This window comes from Trachypithecus francoisi, unplaced genomic scaffold, assembly GCF_009764315.1.
Source record: "Trachypithecus francoisi isolate TF-2019V2 unplaced genomic scaffold, Tfra_2.0 Lachesis_group6, whole genome shotgun sequence".
NCBI lineage: Eukaryota > Metazoa > Chordata > Mammalia > Primates > Cercopithecidae > Trachypithecus > Trachypithecus francoisi.
In genome coordinates this window covers 26808477-26824959 of record NW_022681471.1, presented here as the reverse complement: position 1 = coordinate 26824959, position 16483 = coordinate 26808477, and the positions used below count along the sequence as shown (strand labels likewise).

The following is a 16483-nucleotide window of genomic DNA, read 5'->3' as shown; positions in this document are numbered from 1 at the left end:
CTGCACACCATGCTTATGGGTGGAGGTCCAGTTACACATGCATAAAGGCTGCCCTGCCCGCTGGTTCCCAGAGGAGGTCGCGTCTGAGTTAAAGCCTCTTCCAGGAGCTTGATCTTCCCAGGGGTCATTTCCTTTGGCAAGAAGTCAGTTTACACGTGCAGCTTTGATGCCTGTGAGCAGGAAGCACCAGAAACATGCAGGATGTGCTGCTTTTTCTCTTATGAAGGTGGGCACTCGAGGATCCAGTGCCCTTGTGCTTAGTGACAGGAATCCCTCCTCATTGCTCAGTAGGTTAAAATATAAGGAAGCCTCCACTTTACGAAACACAGATAACACCTTTTTAGATTGCCTATTTATTCTAGAACTACAAAATTTAATTCAAGAAAATATAGGTCCCATGAAAGACTAAAAGTTTTATAAAACTAAAATCTAGTTTTTCCCGATAAATTGTACTTTAGGCAAAACCCTCCCAATGCTTCTAAAATAATACTAAAAGGGGCATCTGATTATACAAGAGCAATTTAAAAAATTAAATATTTATTTGAATAACAAGTTTTAAGTTCGAGCTGCAATGTTGGCAATGCAGGTTTTTAACACAGATCACAAAAAGCATGCACAAAAAAGTACTGGCGCAAAGGACAAAATAATGCTAAGAATTAGGCTAAACAGCTGCTGATTTTAAGAAAACAAAAGGCCTGAAATCACTATACAAAATATAAAATGTATTAAACACTACCATCCACAGAACAGTCTTTATTATTGATTATATTTAAAAATTATTTGCGTAATTATATATTTAATTATAAATGAGTATTATACATGAACTTCCATTCGGAAGGCAATTCCTTGTAGCACTATAGAACATCTAATTACATTGCAAAAAGTATCCTTTTTTGCTATTGATAAAACAGTTAATGATATTACTGTAAATATCAGGAAGGCTACAAAAAAAAAATAAGATTTCTTTTTTGTCTTCAAAGGGTTTTCCACGCAGTGAAGCACTTGCCATGTTGAACTGAATGCACTACTGGAGAATGTTCTGGGCCCAAGATGCTCTTGAGAGACAAGACTAGGCTTTTCAAATCAAACACTCAAAGGAATCATGCAACCCTCTTATGACTGGGATACCATCATGTGCCACTTACCAACGCTGTCTCTCCAGAAAACCATTCCAGACGCTTAAAAAAAAAAACAGACTTATATCGTAAATATACATAAAATGAAGACACCAACTGCTATTTGACATGACTACTGGTAATGTCTGTGCTAGGTGAAAGCACCTTTAAAAAGAGCCTATGCGGCAAGAGATAAGTGTCTAAAGATTCAAAATGAATCAACAGTATTGGATAACAATATAATTCTCAACTCAGAAGCTGCCTCAAGATTAGGTGCATCTTCAGTTAATGTAACAGGAAAAAAGGCAATGGATTTTATTTTATTAATTGTATCCACTTACAAACAGACCTAAGGTCACCCCGATGTGTAGACACGAGATTTTTGTTGTTTATAGTCTTTAATTGAAGTGGTAAGGGAAACAGATCTATTTAAAATCAAAACCAAACAGCTATTTCTGTCTAGATTAAGAGGTGGCCCCAAGTGTGGGATTCACCTTTTGAGTGGCCACTTGTGGTGCGACCTCGATGATCCGGGGTTTGTCTATGATTCTGGCTGTGCGGTTGTCCTTGTCTACAATCCCAATAATCCATGCTTGGTGGCCTTCACCGTATTTGGGGGACTTTATCTCTGCACAGAACCGAGCTGCTTGCTCACGTGGTAAACAGATCAGAAGGCCGCCTGAGGCCTCCGGGCAGGTCCCATGCATGAGGCTGAACATGTTTCCACAGGCCTTGCTCACCACAGCCATCTTGGCCAGCACCGGGAGGTTGTGAATTACAAACGACACCTCGTTCCTCTGCTGCTTGACCAGGTTCTGCACATGGCCCCAAATCCCGAAGCCCGTGATGTCAGTGGCCCGGTGGGCATTGAACGTGTGCATAAGTCCTGCAGCTGTCTTGTTGAGCCTGGCCATGTTCATCATTGCCTCCTGGTAGGCCAGCTCTACATCTTCTTGGGTGACCACTAGTTTAATCTTATTCCATTTCTCAGGAATATCCAGCCACTGGTGCACAGCCACTGCCACCTGTGTCCCCAGGGGTTTTGTCAACACCAACACGCCCCCTGGCACTGCATTGTCTGGCATGATAAATTCATTGGGCTGACAGACAGTGGTAGCAACTCCTCCCAGGACAATCCAGGGGTTTAGTACTGTTTGGCCACCTATTACAGACGTTCCTGCTTCCTCAGCTGCGTCTTTAAAACCTTCGATAATCAGAGGCATCACTATCCCTTTCCCTGTCGGTCATTTTATTACTGACTCCAAGGAGCATCAGCATATTGTCACATTCCGTGACCCCCATTGTGTAGAGGTCACTGAGGACATTGGCACATGCTATCCTGCCCATCATGTAAGGGTCGTCTACGATTGGGTAAATGTAATCTGTGGTTGGAACCAAGGAAAGCCCACCGTGCCTCAAAGGAATGACACAAGTATCCATTCCAATGCCAAGCCTTGGCATAACGGCTCCCAGAAACTGCTCATCTTCTTGGAAGTGGTTCTCTTGTAAAGATTCCAGCAGTTTTTGCAGGACATCCTGGGGCACTTTGCAGCCTGTGCCCTTCAGTTCAGTGAATCTGGTTAGCCGGAAGCTTTTGTCCAATTCGTAACTTTCCGGGTTAAACGACTCCCGCATAGACATGGTTCTTGGGCCCCGCTCTCCTCACAGCTCAGCCCCTCCTCTACCTCTGCGGGTTGGCTGGGTTCATTATGGACCCACTGGCTCGCTTTGTGCCCTCCGCCGCCTCCCGAACACGGACCCCGGGCCGCTCCCACAATGCACCGGGTGCGGCCGGGCTCCCTTAAGCGTCGCCTGAATAAAAATGCCGCGCCCGGCGGCGGCGGCTGCGGCTGCGGCGAGGGTCCGGGCCCGCGCCTGAGCACCACAGGGGTTCGCCTGGCTCGGCGCGGCCCTGCGGGAGCCAGGCCGCCGCGCTTCCGCCGGCTGGGCGCACCTCAAATTTTCTTAATTGCTTCAAAGGCATCCTTTGTAGCTAGTTGGTCCAAATCAGAATTCAACCTAAGACTGCACATTGCATCTGGTTGTTTAGGCCCATACTCTCTTTTAGTACGGGGTAGTCCCTTTTTTCCTGACACTCATTTAGTGAAAGAAAGTTGGCTTGCAGTCGTGTAGAATATCTCATGCTATTGAATATACCTAAGTTCCGATTAGATTCAAGTTAAGTAAGTTTTGTGGCTAAAATACATCAAAGATGATGCTGAGTCCTTCATATTGTGCCATATCGGGGCAGATAATATCTGGCCATCCCATCCTTAGTGACACTAAATTTGACCCGTGGATTAGCCTGATACCTCCATTCTAAAGTTAACATTTCCAGTAGCAATCAAAAAAATCTCTGGGATATTATTTTGGCACCATACAAATGTCAAATTCCACATGAGCAATTCACCCAATGATTGTAACATCAGCTGGATGTGCTTGAAGCCAATCCTAGACAGGATATCATTTCATTTATGAGTATTTCAATATATATCTCTATTATATAAGGGTTCCTTTTAATGTGATCATTATTTTTTCAATGATCAATTACTTTGAACTTTGACAATGAGAACCCTTTTCTGCCAGCCCCATGGAGGGTTACAGACTGTATGTACAATGTTTAATTTTGTAAAATACATTAAGCAAAGATGACAAAATGTTAACATTTGGCAAAGTGAGGTGATGGGCACATGTTTGTTTGTTATATTATTTTCTGTATCTATCTTTGTTTGAAATATTTCATTAGGAAAAAAATACCCTTTGTCCTAAGGCTCAGGTTGTGGTGGGGACAGGGGCGGGAGCGCATGTTGGAGGTTCGATGAGAAGCTAAGAATGTGTGAAACATTATAGCTGTCTTGGGGAGAGGGAGAGAAAATGGATTAGGGGAAATGTAGCAGTAGAATGCTTCAATGCTGAAGGCCCACCTGAGGTGAGATATCATTCAGTGTGATTGCATGATTTTATTTCAGCTATATCTATCCATTTGGTTGTTGGTAGAATAGGTGCAGAACAGATGTAACCAAGGTAAGTGACCCAGCTCAGAAAGATTTGAGTCTCTTTCTCTCCACGAATGGGTTGAACCTAGTTTTCCTTGGACAGAAGAACTTGGCCATATCTGAGATGAGCCACTGCATCAGGAGCAGTAACTTCAACATATGCTAAACATTTCACTGGAAATGTACAGATGAGTGCTGTTCAATAGAAATATAATGCAAACCACATATGTAATTTTAAATTTTCTGGTAGTCACATCAAGAAAAGTAAAAAGAAATAGGTGAAATTATTTTAATAATGTATTTCATTTAACCTAGTATATCCAAATATAAGCATTTCAACTCGTATTTATAAACAGTGAATGAGATATTTTTCGTCTTTTTTGTACTTAGCCTTGAAATCTGGTGTGTATTTTACAGTATGTCCCAAGAGGACTCACCACATTTCAAGTGCCTGATAGCTCGTGGCTACCATTTGAAGTGTGCAGTATAGACTCTATGGCTGGTGTCCCCTCATTGGATAAGATGTGGCCATTTGGGGGTCCTGAAAAGTGTTACCTTTTCTGATGGGTTTAACTTGAGCTAGATTTTAAAATATTATTTCCCCATAATTATGATTTTAAAAGCTCTTCTCTCTCTCCCTGATGTCAGCAGAAAAGAAAAAGATAAAATTGCATTGGCCACTCTTTCCTCTACCAATTTTTGGAAAATTTCACCAATGTTGAACCACGATTATATGTAACTCTTTAAGATATAGACAAGTCCAAACCCTCCAGATTTGCCATGGCTTCCTGTCTCTGATTATACACCTACATGTTTAGGGTAGGGTCAGTAGTATAGAAGGAGCAGATAAAGGTAGGTTGTCCTGCCTTTGCACCATGCCTGCAACTATGAAAAGGACAAGACCAACACCCCCTTAAGACTCCTATAAGATCCATGGCCCACAAGATATACAAGAAGTGGTAGAATCTTGATTTTATTATATATTTGGGCTCCATCCACTAAGTATAGGATTACCTGGTAATAGTAGGTCCTTTTTCTCACAAATTTCAAAATGCTGGCGGAGGTACTCTCACTGGCCTAGTTTGGGTAAGGTGCCCATCTCTGGACCGATCAACTGTGGCCAAGGAGGTGGGATACCAGTGTCAACTGCTCACCCCTAGATCAATTGCTATAGTCAGGGAGGCATGGGCTTTAAGAAAATGGCAGGTTCTGTTTGAAGTACATTCAGAAAAGCAATTCTGAGGGGGTACACAGGTGAGAAATGTTTAATTTTAGGAAGAAAAAGTGACTGGTGCCCACTGCACCCTCATTCTTGCATTGAGTATCCACTATAGGGTAGGCAGTATGTTATATGCTAAGGACACAGCAATAAATAAGACGAATTTCCCTATCTTGAGATATTTATAATCTAGTAAATGTTAAGAAACACACATAATGTTCAGTTAGGACCTTAAAAGAGTTGAAAGAATTTGGTTCCAAGTCTTTGCTATTGTGAATAGTGCCGCAATAAACATACGTGTGCATGTGTCTTTATAGCAGCATGATTTATAATCCTTTGGGTATATACCCAGTAATGGGATTGCTGGGTCAAACGGTATTTCTAGTTCTAGATCCTTGAGGAATCGCCACACTGTCTTCCACAATGGTTGAACTAGTTTACAGTCCCACCAACAGTGTAAAAGCGTTCCTATTTCTCCACATCCTCTCCAGCACCTGTTGTTTCCTGACTTTTTAATGATTGCCATTCTAACTGGTGTGAGATGGTATCTCATTGTGGTTTTGATTTGCATTTCTCTGATGACCAGTGATGATGAGCATTTTTTCATGTCTCTGTTGGCTGCATAAATGTCTTCTTTTGAGAAGTGTCTGTTCATATCCTTTGCCCACTTTTTGCACTCTAGCTTGCCCACATCAATCTCCAGACCATGTTCATTTGTATCAAAGAGGTCTGTCTGACCCAGGTAAAGCAGAAATTTTGGAGATTTGGAAATTCAGGGAGATATTTTCATAGAGGTGGAAAATATAGTTGTCTGTCTCAAATCAAGATGCCCTACAAGCAAATTAACTTTAACTACCTCTCAAATAACTAACACTACAACTCTACTGGGCTTCGTAAAACAGTATGTCCTTGGTGTGGAGACCACTAGGTCTCTCAGTTTGTTACATATGTATACGTGTGTCATGTTGGTGTGCTACACCCATTAACTTGTCATTTACATTAGTTATATCTCCTAATGCTATCCCTCCCCCCACCCTACCACAGTCCCCGGTGCGTCATGTTCCCCTTCCTGTGTCCAAGTGTTCTCATTGTTCAATTCCCGCCTATGAGTGAGAACATGCGGTGTTTGGTTTTCTGTTCTTGCGATAGTTTGCTGAGAATGATGGTTTTCAGCGCCTTCTACCAGAACCCTTTCTCAAGAGAGTGCTGAAGAACTCCATCATCCTGGCCATTGTCATTGGACTGGGTGAGACTGATGCTGCCTCCTGCTTTCTAACTCTTCCATACCACTCAACATCAAGAAATACTGGGATAGAGGCTTCCTTCCCACTCCTGGATCACAATCTGTAAGAATGAGATAAGCCTTGAGCTCCCAGTGGCTATCTTTGCCATCATATTAGAAAAGCCTGCCTTAGAATGAAAACAAAAAGGACAGCCCAGCTGAGATGGTGGGAGAAAAATGGTCACAATGCTGAGAGCATCCCTTGAATCCTTGGATCCAGCCATACTTGACTGACTCCATGGAACTTTTCAGTTACATGAACCAAATTCAACATTATTTATATGAATGCTTGCACTGTAGCACAGTGGTTCCAAGTATAAGTTCTGGAGTTAGATGGGGTTAGGTTTGAATCCTGATTCCACAACTTACTAGCTGTACAACCTTCAACTCAATACATATTAGTCATTATTGTTGTTATTATTATTTTTCAGTAAGTTTGTATTTAAGAGAATGGCTCCAACTCCAGGTGTGCCACCATTACAAAGCAAACACATCTCACTGTTCTATTCCTAGAATGACAGGACAATAGGAGGGTATTTAACTCACCCTCAGAAGCTTTCCAGTAGGATACACCAACAGCATGAAGACTGACAGGATGGGAAGCCATGTTCTTAAGCGTAATGACCACTGTGTCATAAACCTCAGCCTGGATGGTAGGACCCAGCAGACCTGTAAGAATGAGATGTCCAGCAAAGGTCACTTGGGGATAGTACTCCAGGAAACCTGTTATCACAAAAGTTAAAGTCAAAGTCACAGTGGAAAAGCATGCCCCTGTAATTATTGATAAAAGGTAGTATTTGCTTGCCAACATCAGCCTAACCTTATGGTTGCTCTGAGGAAAGATTTCTGGCAATCATTCAATTCATTCATTCATTTATTCAACTAGAGTTACTACTATATTCTAGGAACTGTCTTATGCACTGGAGGTGCAGTAGCAAACAGGACAGATCATGGAGATCATATTCTCAAGATATTAATCATATAAAAAATGAAAAAGAAAAATTCAAGTTGTTATAAATATTATAAGAGATAGTGGTCTGCTAGAAAATTATGAGGCAGGAGGTAGAGGATACTTTCAGTGTAGTAGTCAGGAAGGGCATCTCTGAGGAGGTGACATTTGAGTAGAGATCTGACTAATGAAAAAGAAGTAAGATTTTCAAAGATTAGTGGAAGAGCATTGAAAACAGATAAAACAAATGCAAAAGTCCAGAGGCAGAAATAAGCTTGGTCTAGTTGAGTAAAATGTGGCTGAAGCCCAGTGAATCAGCAGGGGAGTAACAGAAAATATGGTCAAAAAGGAAACATAACATGTAGGACCTTGCAGGCCACAGGAATTTGGATGAATTGGATTTTACAAGAAGTGAAATAAGAAGACTTGGAACTTGTTTTGGAGTAACAGTCAACAGGACTTGCTCATAAATATGATGCTGGAGATAGAAAAAAAGAGAGTAGTCAAAGAAAACGCCTATGATTTTGCCTTGTGCAACTGGGTTGTTAGTAAGGCCATGACAGAAAATCAAGAGGAAAATTAAGAGCTCCACTTTATGAATACACTAAATATAAAATGCCTATAAACAGTGTATTGAATGAACTGGATTTAGTGGGATAAAAACATAAAATAGCCTTATTTTTCTTAGACTACTGTTTTTAATTACATTATGTGAGATCTCCCTTTTCCTGCACTTTGGCTGATCCCAAATCTTTTCCAGTAACCTTCAGATATTAACCAACAGTATCACTTTTAGGTTCTAACAAGTCCAGTCCAGTCTAATACCAAATTTTTGATGTCTTCTGCAATTGCAAGTCCCCTTCCTTCTGCAGCTACGTTCTGACAGCCCCAGAAATTTGCAATATGTAAAGGTAATTTTTTTTGGCAGCTTCGCTGCTTTCCCACCTTCTGCCCCAACTCACCTTTCTGCCTCTGGACCCTCCATGGTAGGAGCAAGTGGAAAGGACGGCGGGACGGAGGGTGGGGGGAGGTAAAAAAAAAAAAAAAAAGGCACAATAACAAACTCTTTCTTGGAAGGAGCAGTGATAATGTGGCATTAGTACTCCCTAGTTGTGACACATACCAAAATTCTGCCTTTCTTTCTTAGGGATCTTATGAGTTCTTTGGAGACCTCTCCCTGCCAACATGGAGACACCCCACTGTACCTGATCTTAGCATGGGATATACCTTCTCTTGCTGGTCACTTGTGTCTCTCCTCTCAGATTCTGCTTCTGGTAGTACAACCCACACAGGCTTTTTCTGTTGGGGTTATCTAACCCTGGCAGGAAGACCTCTGAGGCAGAGTCTTTGTAAGACAAGTCCTATTCAGTGACCTTCCTGGCCTTACACCTAACAGTGGTAGTGCAGTTAGCTCCCACTACAGCCCACTCCCCCTGCTATTCCATCAGAAGTCCTTTTGGCCTCTGACCTTGAAAATTTGTCCAGATAAAAACCAGGCAGTAGTCAGTGTCTCCCAAGTTCCATAGGTACCTTGTCCAGTCTTCTAAGTGGTTCTCCCGAGGTCTCCTTGATTATAACTTGACATGAGGGACAGGCTTCCCATCCCCCATGGGGTAAGCAACACATAAAACACCAAAGAGGCTCTCCAAAGAAATATTCAAATCTAAAGTTTTTCATAAGTTCCTAGCCTTTTTTTAAATACAAGGTTGGAGGTGAGTCAGGGGCTAAGGGTTGCAGAACCAATTTTGGACTATTACCTGAACAAATTCTAAATCGACAGGCTGATACCTCTCTTTAGAATAAGGGGATACTTCCCACCTGTAATTCTCAGCAACAATTCTAGGACAGAAAATGTCCTATCATAACATGTTGTTACATATTTTATTTGACATCTAATTAGAGGTAAGCAGTTGGCACAGACCAAGCAGAGGAAGATGGCCCAGCAAAAAGACAGAAAATGCAGTCAGTGTATTTCCCTATAGGTAGCAGTTAGGGAAACATTCTCTTTGGCAGCTGCACTTTTTAACTGCAACCTCAAGATTGGGGAATCTGTGATAGAAAATAAGATACCCAATTTCATAATTAGCATTCAACATTGTTTTTATTACCCATCCAGGGTGGCCTTGGCTTAGCGATGTTGAAAAGGTGATCCGTGAATTCTACAAACACAGTCTTTTTGTACATGACTGAGGAGTTGAATGGAAAAGATCTTGGCACTCTAGGAGGAAATCTGTGAAGAAAGGAAAAAGTCGTTCATTTTGGTGGACGCTTCAAAAAGCAGCTGGAAGTAATGCTTCCATACTACTCTTTTCTACTATTAACAAGGAGGCAAATTTGAAGTTGTATATAAATCCCTAACATCCATTAAACTGAAACACTTGTTTTCACAAGTCAACTGACACATTAGGTGTCATGTGATAAGAATCATAAAATCAGTAACCATACACTGCATCAGCCAAAAATCCTTTGCCAAAGCAATAGCTACTGCATCCTTCAATTTCATCTCTAAAACAGGCTATAACTTTCATCTAAGTACCCTGTATTCAAATTTTGTCAGTATGTACCTACAATTATACTTCCCTCCTTAGGGATACCAGGAATATCACAGAGAGAATTACCTTTCAGCAGACTATGTATATTGAAACCTACTAGTGCCAGGAGCTGTAATTCAGAATCAGTTCTACGTTAATGCTCATTCTTGTCTCCACTCAGATACTCCCAATTACTCATTTATTCATGAACCAGCTACTGAATCAGAAATTATATAATTACTTATATAAATGTTCCAAAATGCTATTATTTGCCTCCATTGTCAAAGCCGTTTTAAGTGAAAGCTGGTTCCCAACTTTTCCTCTCTCCCTGAGTGACAGTTTAGCATGTCGGGGGCCTCCTCAGGCCAAATAATCAAAAGGACCAATGTGAATCTTGGTGAATAAGGGACACTGGCCCCAAGTGAATTGGTAGAAATTACAAAGTGGTTGAAGGTGACTATCTCCACTCACTAGTTTCATGTGCTGATGAGTTTTGCATACCATGGAGCAGTTCTACAGCTTTCTCTATGCCATAAAGAGCCTCTCTTCCTGACTTTTATGCTTCTGGACATCTAACTTCTATCTCCCATCAGATTTTACCAATTGGTATCATTTCAACAAGCCAAAGGCACAACACAAGGGCATTTGGGTAATTAAGGCTTAGTCGGAGAAAGCAAGGCTCCTGCCCTGGAAAAAAAGCTTTCATGTGTAGATCTAAAATTGAGCATTCGCCCTCCACAGATGTACATTGATTCACTTATGAACCATATACTACATGCCACTGTGCCATAACAAAACACATCAGACATAAATATGGAAAAGGAGAGATTTTTAAAGACATACACTTAGATGTGAAGCAGTTGTTTTGAGTCTCGTGTCTTATTGACTCTCGGGGGCTTTTGAAAAGTGGTAGATGTGAAAGATGGAGAACAGCACAAATAAATGCTCGGTATGGCGGACTACTGAAGAAAGAACCCCAAGTATCATCCAGCGAGACACTCCCTCCATTGTCATAAATGACAGCAATAATGATAAAGTGAGGGAAAGGAGAGGGAGTTTCTGATTGTAAGTATTCACATGCTTGGAATAAAAGCCATACCATGCCTCAGATCATCAGGATGTGAAATGAGTAAGAAGGGGTCTGGGCATTTATCACTTGTTTATTTCTTTCTCAATCTTGTGGTGAAATAACAAAAGTCTCATTGTTCCTTTCAGGAGCAGCCACACTGGAGAATCATTCATTCTTGTAAGAAAGTTTGCTTTTCCTTTAGTCAGAATGCTGAGATAGAGAAGGAAAATAGAATCTAAAAATGGTGAAAATGGCTAAATTGGTAAATCAGTGACCCATGGGGATTTCAGTTTTAATAATCGTGGTAAAATACACATAAAATTTACTATCTTAATCTTTTTTTTTTGACAGGGTCTCACTCGGTCGCTCAGGCTGGAGTGCAGTGGCAAGATCCGCCTCCCAGGTTCGAGCGTTCGAGCGATCCTCCCGCCTCAGCCACCAGCGTAGCTGGGACTACAGGCGTGCGCCACCATGCCTAGCTAATTTTTTTGTAGAGACAGGGTTTCACCATGTTGCCCAGGATGGTGTCAAACTCCTGGGCTCAAGCAATTCACCCTCTTTGGCCTCCCAAAGTGCTGGGATTATAGGCGTGAGGCACCACGCCCAGCCTAACCATGTTTAAATGTACAGTTCAGTAGTATTAAATATTCTGGCCAGGTGTGGTGGCACACACCTGTAATCCCAGTACTTTGGGAGGCCAGGGCAGAAGGATCACTTCAGCCCAGGAGTTCAACACCAGCCTGGGCAACATAGCAATACCTGGCCTCTACAAAGAATAATAATTAGCCAGGCGTGGTGGTGTGCACCTGTGGTCTTAGCTACTTTGGCGCCTGTGGTGGGAGGATCACTTGAGCTCAGATGGTTGAGGCTGCAGTAAGCTATGATCGCAAAACTGCACTCCAGCCTGGGCAACAGTGTGAGATCCCATCTCAAAAAAGAAAACGTGTAATATTCTCCCATCCACCTCCAGAATTAATTTTATGTTGCAAACTGAAACTGTATAAACATTAAATAATAACTCTCACCTCCCCCAGTCTCTGGCATCTACCATTCTACTTTCTGTATGATTGTGACTACTCTAAGTACCCAGTATAAGTGGAATCATACAGCATTTGTCTTTTTGTGACTGGCTTATTTCACTTAGCATAATATACTCAAGGTTCATCTATGTCGTAGCATGTGTCAGAATTTCCTTCTTTCGTAATGCTTTGTGTGTATATACCACATTTAGATTATCCATTCATCTGTCAATAGACACTTGCAGTACTTCCTCCACATTTAGCTATTGTGAATAATGCTGCTTATGAACATGGATATGATGGTTAATTTTATCTGTCAACTTGACTGGGCTAAGACATGCTCAGATACATGGTAAAACAGTATTTCTAGGTATGTCTGTAACGATGTTTCCAGAAGAGAGTAGCATTTGAATTTGTAAAGAAGATCACTCTTACCAATGTGGGTGGGCATTATCCATTCCACTGAGGGCCTGAATAGAACAAAAAGACAGAGGAAGGGCAAATTCACTTTCCCTGTTTGAACTGGGACATCTATCTTCTGCCCTTGGACATAAGCATTCTTGGTTCTGCCTTCTGACTCGAACCCTGTATTTTTACCATACACACACACACACATCCACACACACACTCTTGGATCTGTTTCATTGAAGAACCCTAATAAAATTGATGTATAAATATCTCTTTAAGACCCCATTTCAGTTCTTTTGCATATATAGCCAGAAGTCGAGTTGCTGGATCATATGGTAATACCGTTTAATTTTTTGAGAAACTGCCCTATTGTTTTCCACAGCAGCTGTACCATTTTTACATTCCCAACAGTGCACAAGGGTTCCAATTTCTCCACATCCTCACCAACACTCATTATTTTCTGTTTTAGTTTTGATAGTAGCCATCCTAATGGGTGTGAGGCGGTATCTCTTTGTAGTTTTGATTTATATTTCTCTAATGATTGGTGATGTTGAGCATCTTTTCATGTACTTATTGGCCATTTGTATATCTTCTTTGGAGGAATGCTGACTCAAGTCCTTTGCCCATTTTTAAATCAGGTTGTCTGCTTTCTTGTTTTAGGAGTTCTCCATATATTCTGGATAGTAATCTCTTATATGATTTGCAAAGATTTTCTCCCACTCTATGGGTTGTCTTTTAACTCTGCTGATGGTGTCTTTTGATGAACAAATTTAAAATTTTTTCATGAAGTCCAATTTGTGTTTTTCTTTCATTGCCTATGCCTTTGGTGTCATATCCAAACAGTCATTGCCAAATCCAATGTCACAAAGTTTTGCCCTATGTCTTCTCCTGAGAGTTTTATAATTTTAGGTCTTACATTTAGGTAATGGATCCATTTTGAGTTAATTTTTATATGGTGTTAGATAAGGGTTCAACTTCATTCTTTTTCATGTAGATAACCAGTTTTCCCAGCACTGTTTGTTGAAGACTATTGTTTTCCTATTGAATGGTCTTGGCACCCTTGTAGAAGATCATTTGGCCATATACAAAAGGGCTTATTTCTGGACTCCTTATTCTATTCCATTGGTCTATATGTCTATCTTTATGCCAGTACCACACTGTTTTGATTACTGTAGCTTTGTAGTAAGTTTTGAAATCAAGAAATATGAGTCCTTTAACTTTGTTCTTTTTAGAGTTATTTTGGCTATTCAGTGTCCCTTGAGTTTTTTTTTGTTTTTTGTTTTTTTTTTGAGACAGAGTCTTGCTCTGTCGCCCAGGTTGGAGTGCAATGGCGTGATCTCGGCTCACTGCAAGCTCCACCTCCTGGGTTCATGCCATTCTCCTGCCTCAGCCTCCTCCCACCACCACGCCCGGCTAATTTTTTGTGTTTTTAGTAGAGACAGGGTTTCACTGGTTAGCCAGGATGGTTTCGATCTCCTGACCTCGTGATCCACCCACCTCGGCCTCCGAAAGTGCTAGGATTACAGGCGTGAACCACTATGCCTGGCCCCTTGAGATTCTATATGAATTTTTGCATGAGTTTTTCTATTTCTGCAAGAAATGTCACAGGAATTTTGATAGTGATTGCATTAAATCTATAAATTGACATCTTAACAATATTGACACCTTAACAATATTGTCTTCCAATCCATTAACATAGGATGTCTTTCAATTCATTTATGTTTCCTTTAATTTCCTTCAGGAATATTTTGTTGTTTTCATTGCACAAGTGTTTCACCTCCTTGGTTAGGTTAATTCCTAAGTATTTTATTCTTTTATATGCTATTGTAGGCGGAATTATTTCCTTCATTTCCTTTAAAGTGTTCATTTTTGGTGCATATAAATGCAACTGATGTTTTAAATTTTTATTTACTTTTTTTTAGGATAGAGGGTCATGGTCTGTCACTGGAGTGCAGTGGCACAATCATAGCTTTACTGCAGCCTTGAACTCTTGAGCTCAAGTGATCCTCCCACCTTAGCCTCCCAAGTAACTGGGACTACAGGCTTGCACCACCACTTCTGGCTAATCTTTTTTTAAATTTTTTGAGACAGGGTCTTGCTATGTTGCCCAGGCTGATCTCCAACTCTTGGCCTCAAACAAACTTCCTGCCTTGACCTCCCAAAGTGCAGGATTACAGGTGTGAGCCACCATGCCCAGCCACAATTTATTTTTTTGTGTTGACTTTGTATCCTGCTACTCTGTTGAACTGATTGACTACTTCTAACAGTGGTATGTGTGTGTGTGTTGTGTGTGTGTGTGTGTTTGTGCCTGTGTGTGTGATTGCTAGGGTTTTCTACAAAAAATATTACATCATCTGTGAACAGAGATAATTTTGCTTCTTCCTTTCCAGTTTGGATGTATTTTATTTCTTTTTCTTCCCTAATTGCTCTGACTAGGACTTCCAGCACTATGTTGAGTAGAAGTGGTGAAAGGGGTCATCCTTGTCTTATTCCTGATCTTAGAGGAAAAGCTTTCAGGTTTTCACCATTGAGTATGATGTTCGCTGTGGGTTTTTCACATATGGTTCATACTATGTTGATATAGTTTCCTTTTATTCCTAGTTTGTTGAGTGTTATCATCATGAAAGGGTATTGAATTTTGTCAAAAGATTTTTCAGCATCAATTGAGATAATCACATTTTGTCCCTCATTCTGTTAATGTGGTGTATCACATTGACTGATTTTTGTATATTAAAACATCCTTGCATTCCAGGAGTAAATCCCATGTAGTCATGCTGCATAATCCTTTTAATATGCTCCTGGACTTGGTTTGCTAGTATTTTGTTGAGGATTTTTGCATGATAAGAGATACTGGCCTGTAGTTTTTGTTTGTTTGTTTTGTTTTTGTTTTCTCATAATGTCTCTGTCTGGCTTTGGGATCAGGGTAGTGCTGACCTCATAGAATGAGTTGAGAGATGTTCCCTCTTACATTTTTTGGAAAAGTTTGAGAAAGATTGGTGTGAGTAATTTTTAATTTTGAAAAGGCAACATACTTAAAAAGTAGACAATCAGACTTCTGGTTTCCAGTCTGGCATGTAAGGAGCTTAGAAGGTGCTACTCCGTCTTAACAAGTAAAAAGCTGAAGAAACTGAAAAATCAACAACTCTTCTTCAGATAAGCCAGAGAAGTGAGGTCACAGGTCAATCTGCTGCCCTCACACATTGGAAAGACAGGTGAATACAGAGAATCACAACTTACTGAAGCCAAAACCTAAGCACAGAAACTTCCATGGGAACCAGCATCAGGGTAGGAAAACCTGAACTGTAATTGACAAATTGCTGCAAGCTCAGTGTGGACAAGTCTGAGAGTTTAAAACTCCACTGGGGAGGGGGGCGGGCATGGTGGCTCATGCCTGTAATCCCAGCACTTGGGAGGCAGCTCAATCACTTGAGGTCAGGAGTTCGAGACCAGCCTGGCCAACATGGTGATACCCTGTCTCCACCAAAAGTACAAAAATTAGTCGGGAGTGGTGGCATGTGTCTATAATCTCAGCTATTTGGGAGGCTGAGGCAGGAGAATCGCTTGAGCCTGGGAGGCAGAGGTTGTAGTGAGCTGAGATCACACAACTGCACTCCAGCCTGGGTGACAGAGCGAGAATCCATTTAAAAAAAAAAAAAGAAAGAAAGAAAAGGTTCCAAGATGGCCAAATAGGAACAGCTCCCGGCTACAGTTCCCAGTGTGAGCAACACAGAAGACAAGCGATTTCTGCATTTCCAACTGAGGTACCAGGTTCATCTCACTGGGGTGTGTCGGACAGTGGGTGCAGGACAGTGGGTGCAGGACAGTGGGTGCAGTCCAACGAGCGAGAGCCGAAGCAGGGCAAGGCATAGCCTCACCCAGCAACCGCAAGGGGGAA

The 16483-nt window shown here is 41.3% G+C and overlaps 1 protein-coding gene and 1 pseudogene across 1 annotated transcript in view; both read right to left on the bottom strand.

Moving 5' to 3' along the window:
* F8 (coagulation factor VIII) overlaps positions 1-16483 on the bottom strand; it is a 219291-nt gene that overhangs the window by 177894 nt on the left and 24914 nt on the right. Inside the window, 2 exon segments of the mRNA XM_033201915.1 lie at positions 7159-7281; positions 9670-9791. Of these exon segments, the coding sequence (XP_033057806.1) occupies positions 7159-7281; positions 9670-9791 (245 nt within the window).
* LOC117078350 lies at positions 1212-2852 on the bottom strand (annotated as a pseudogene).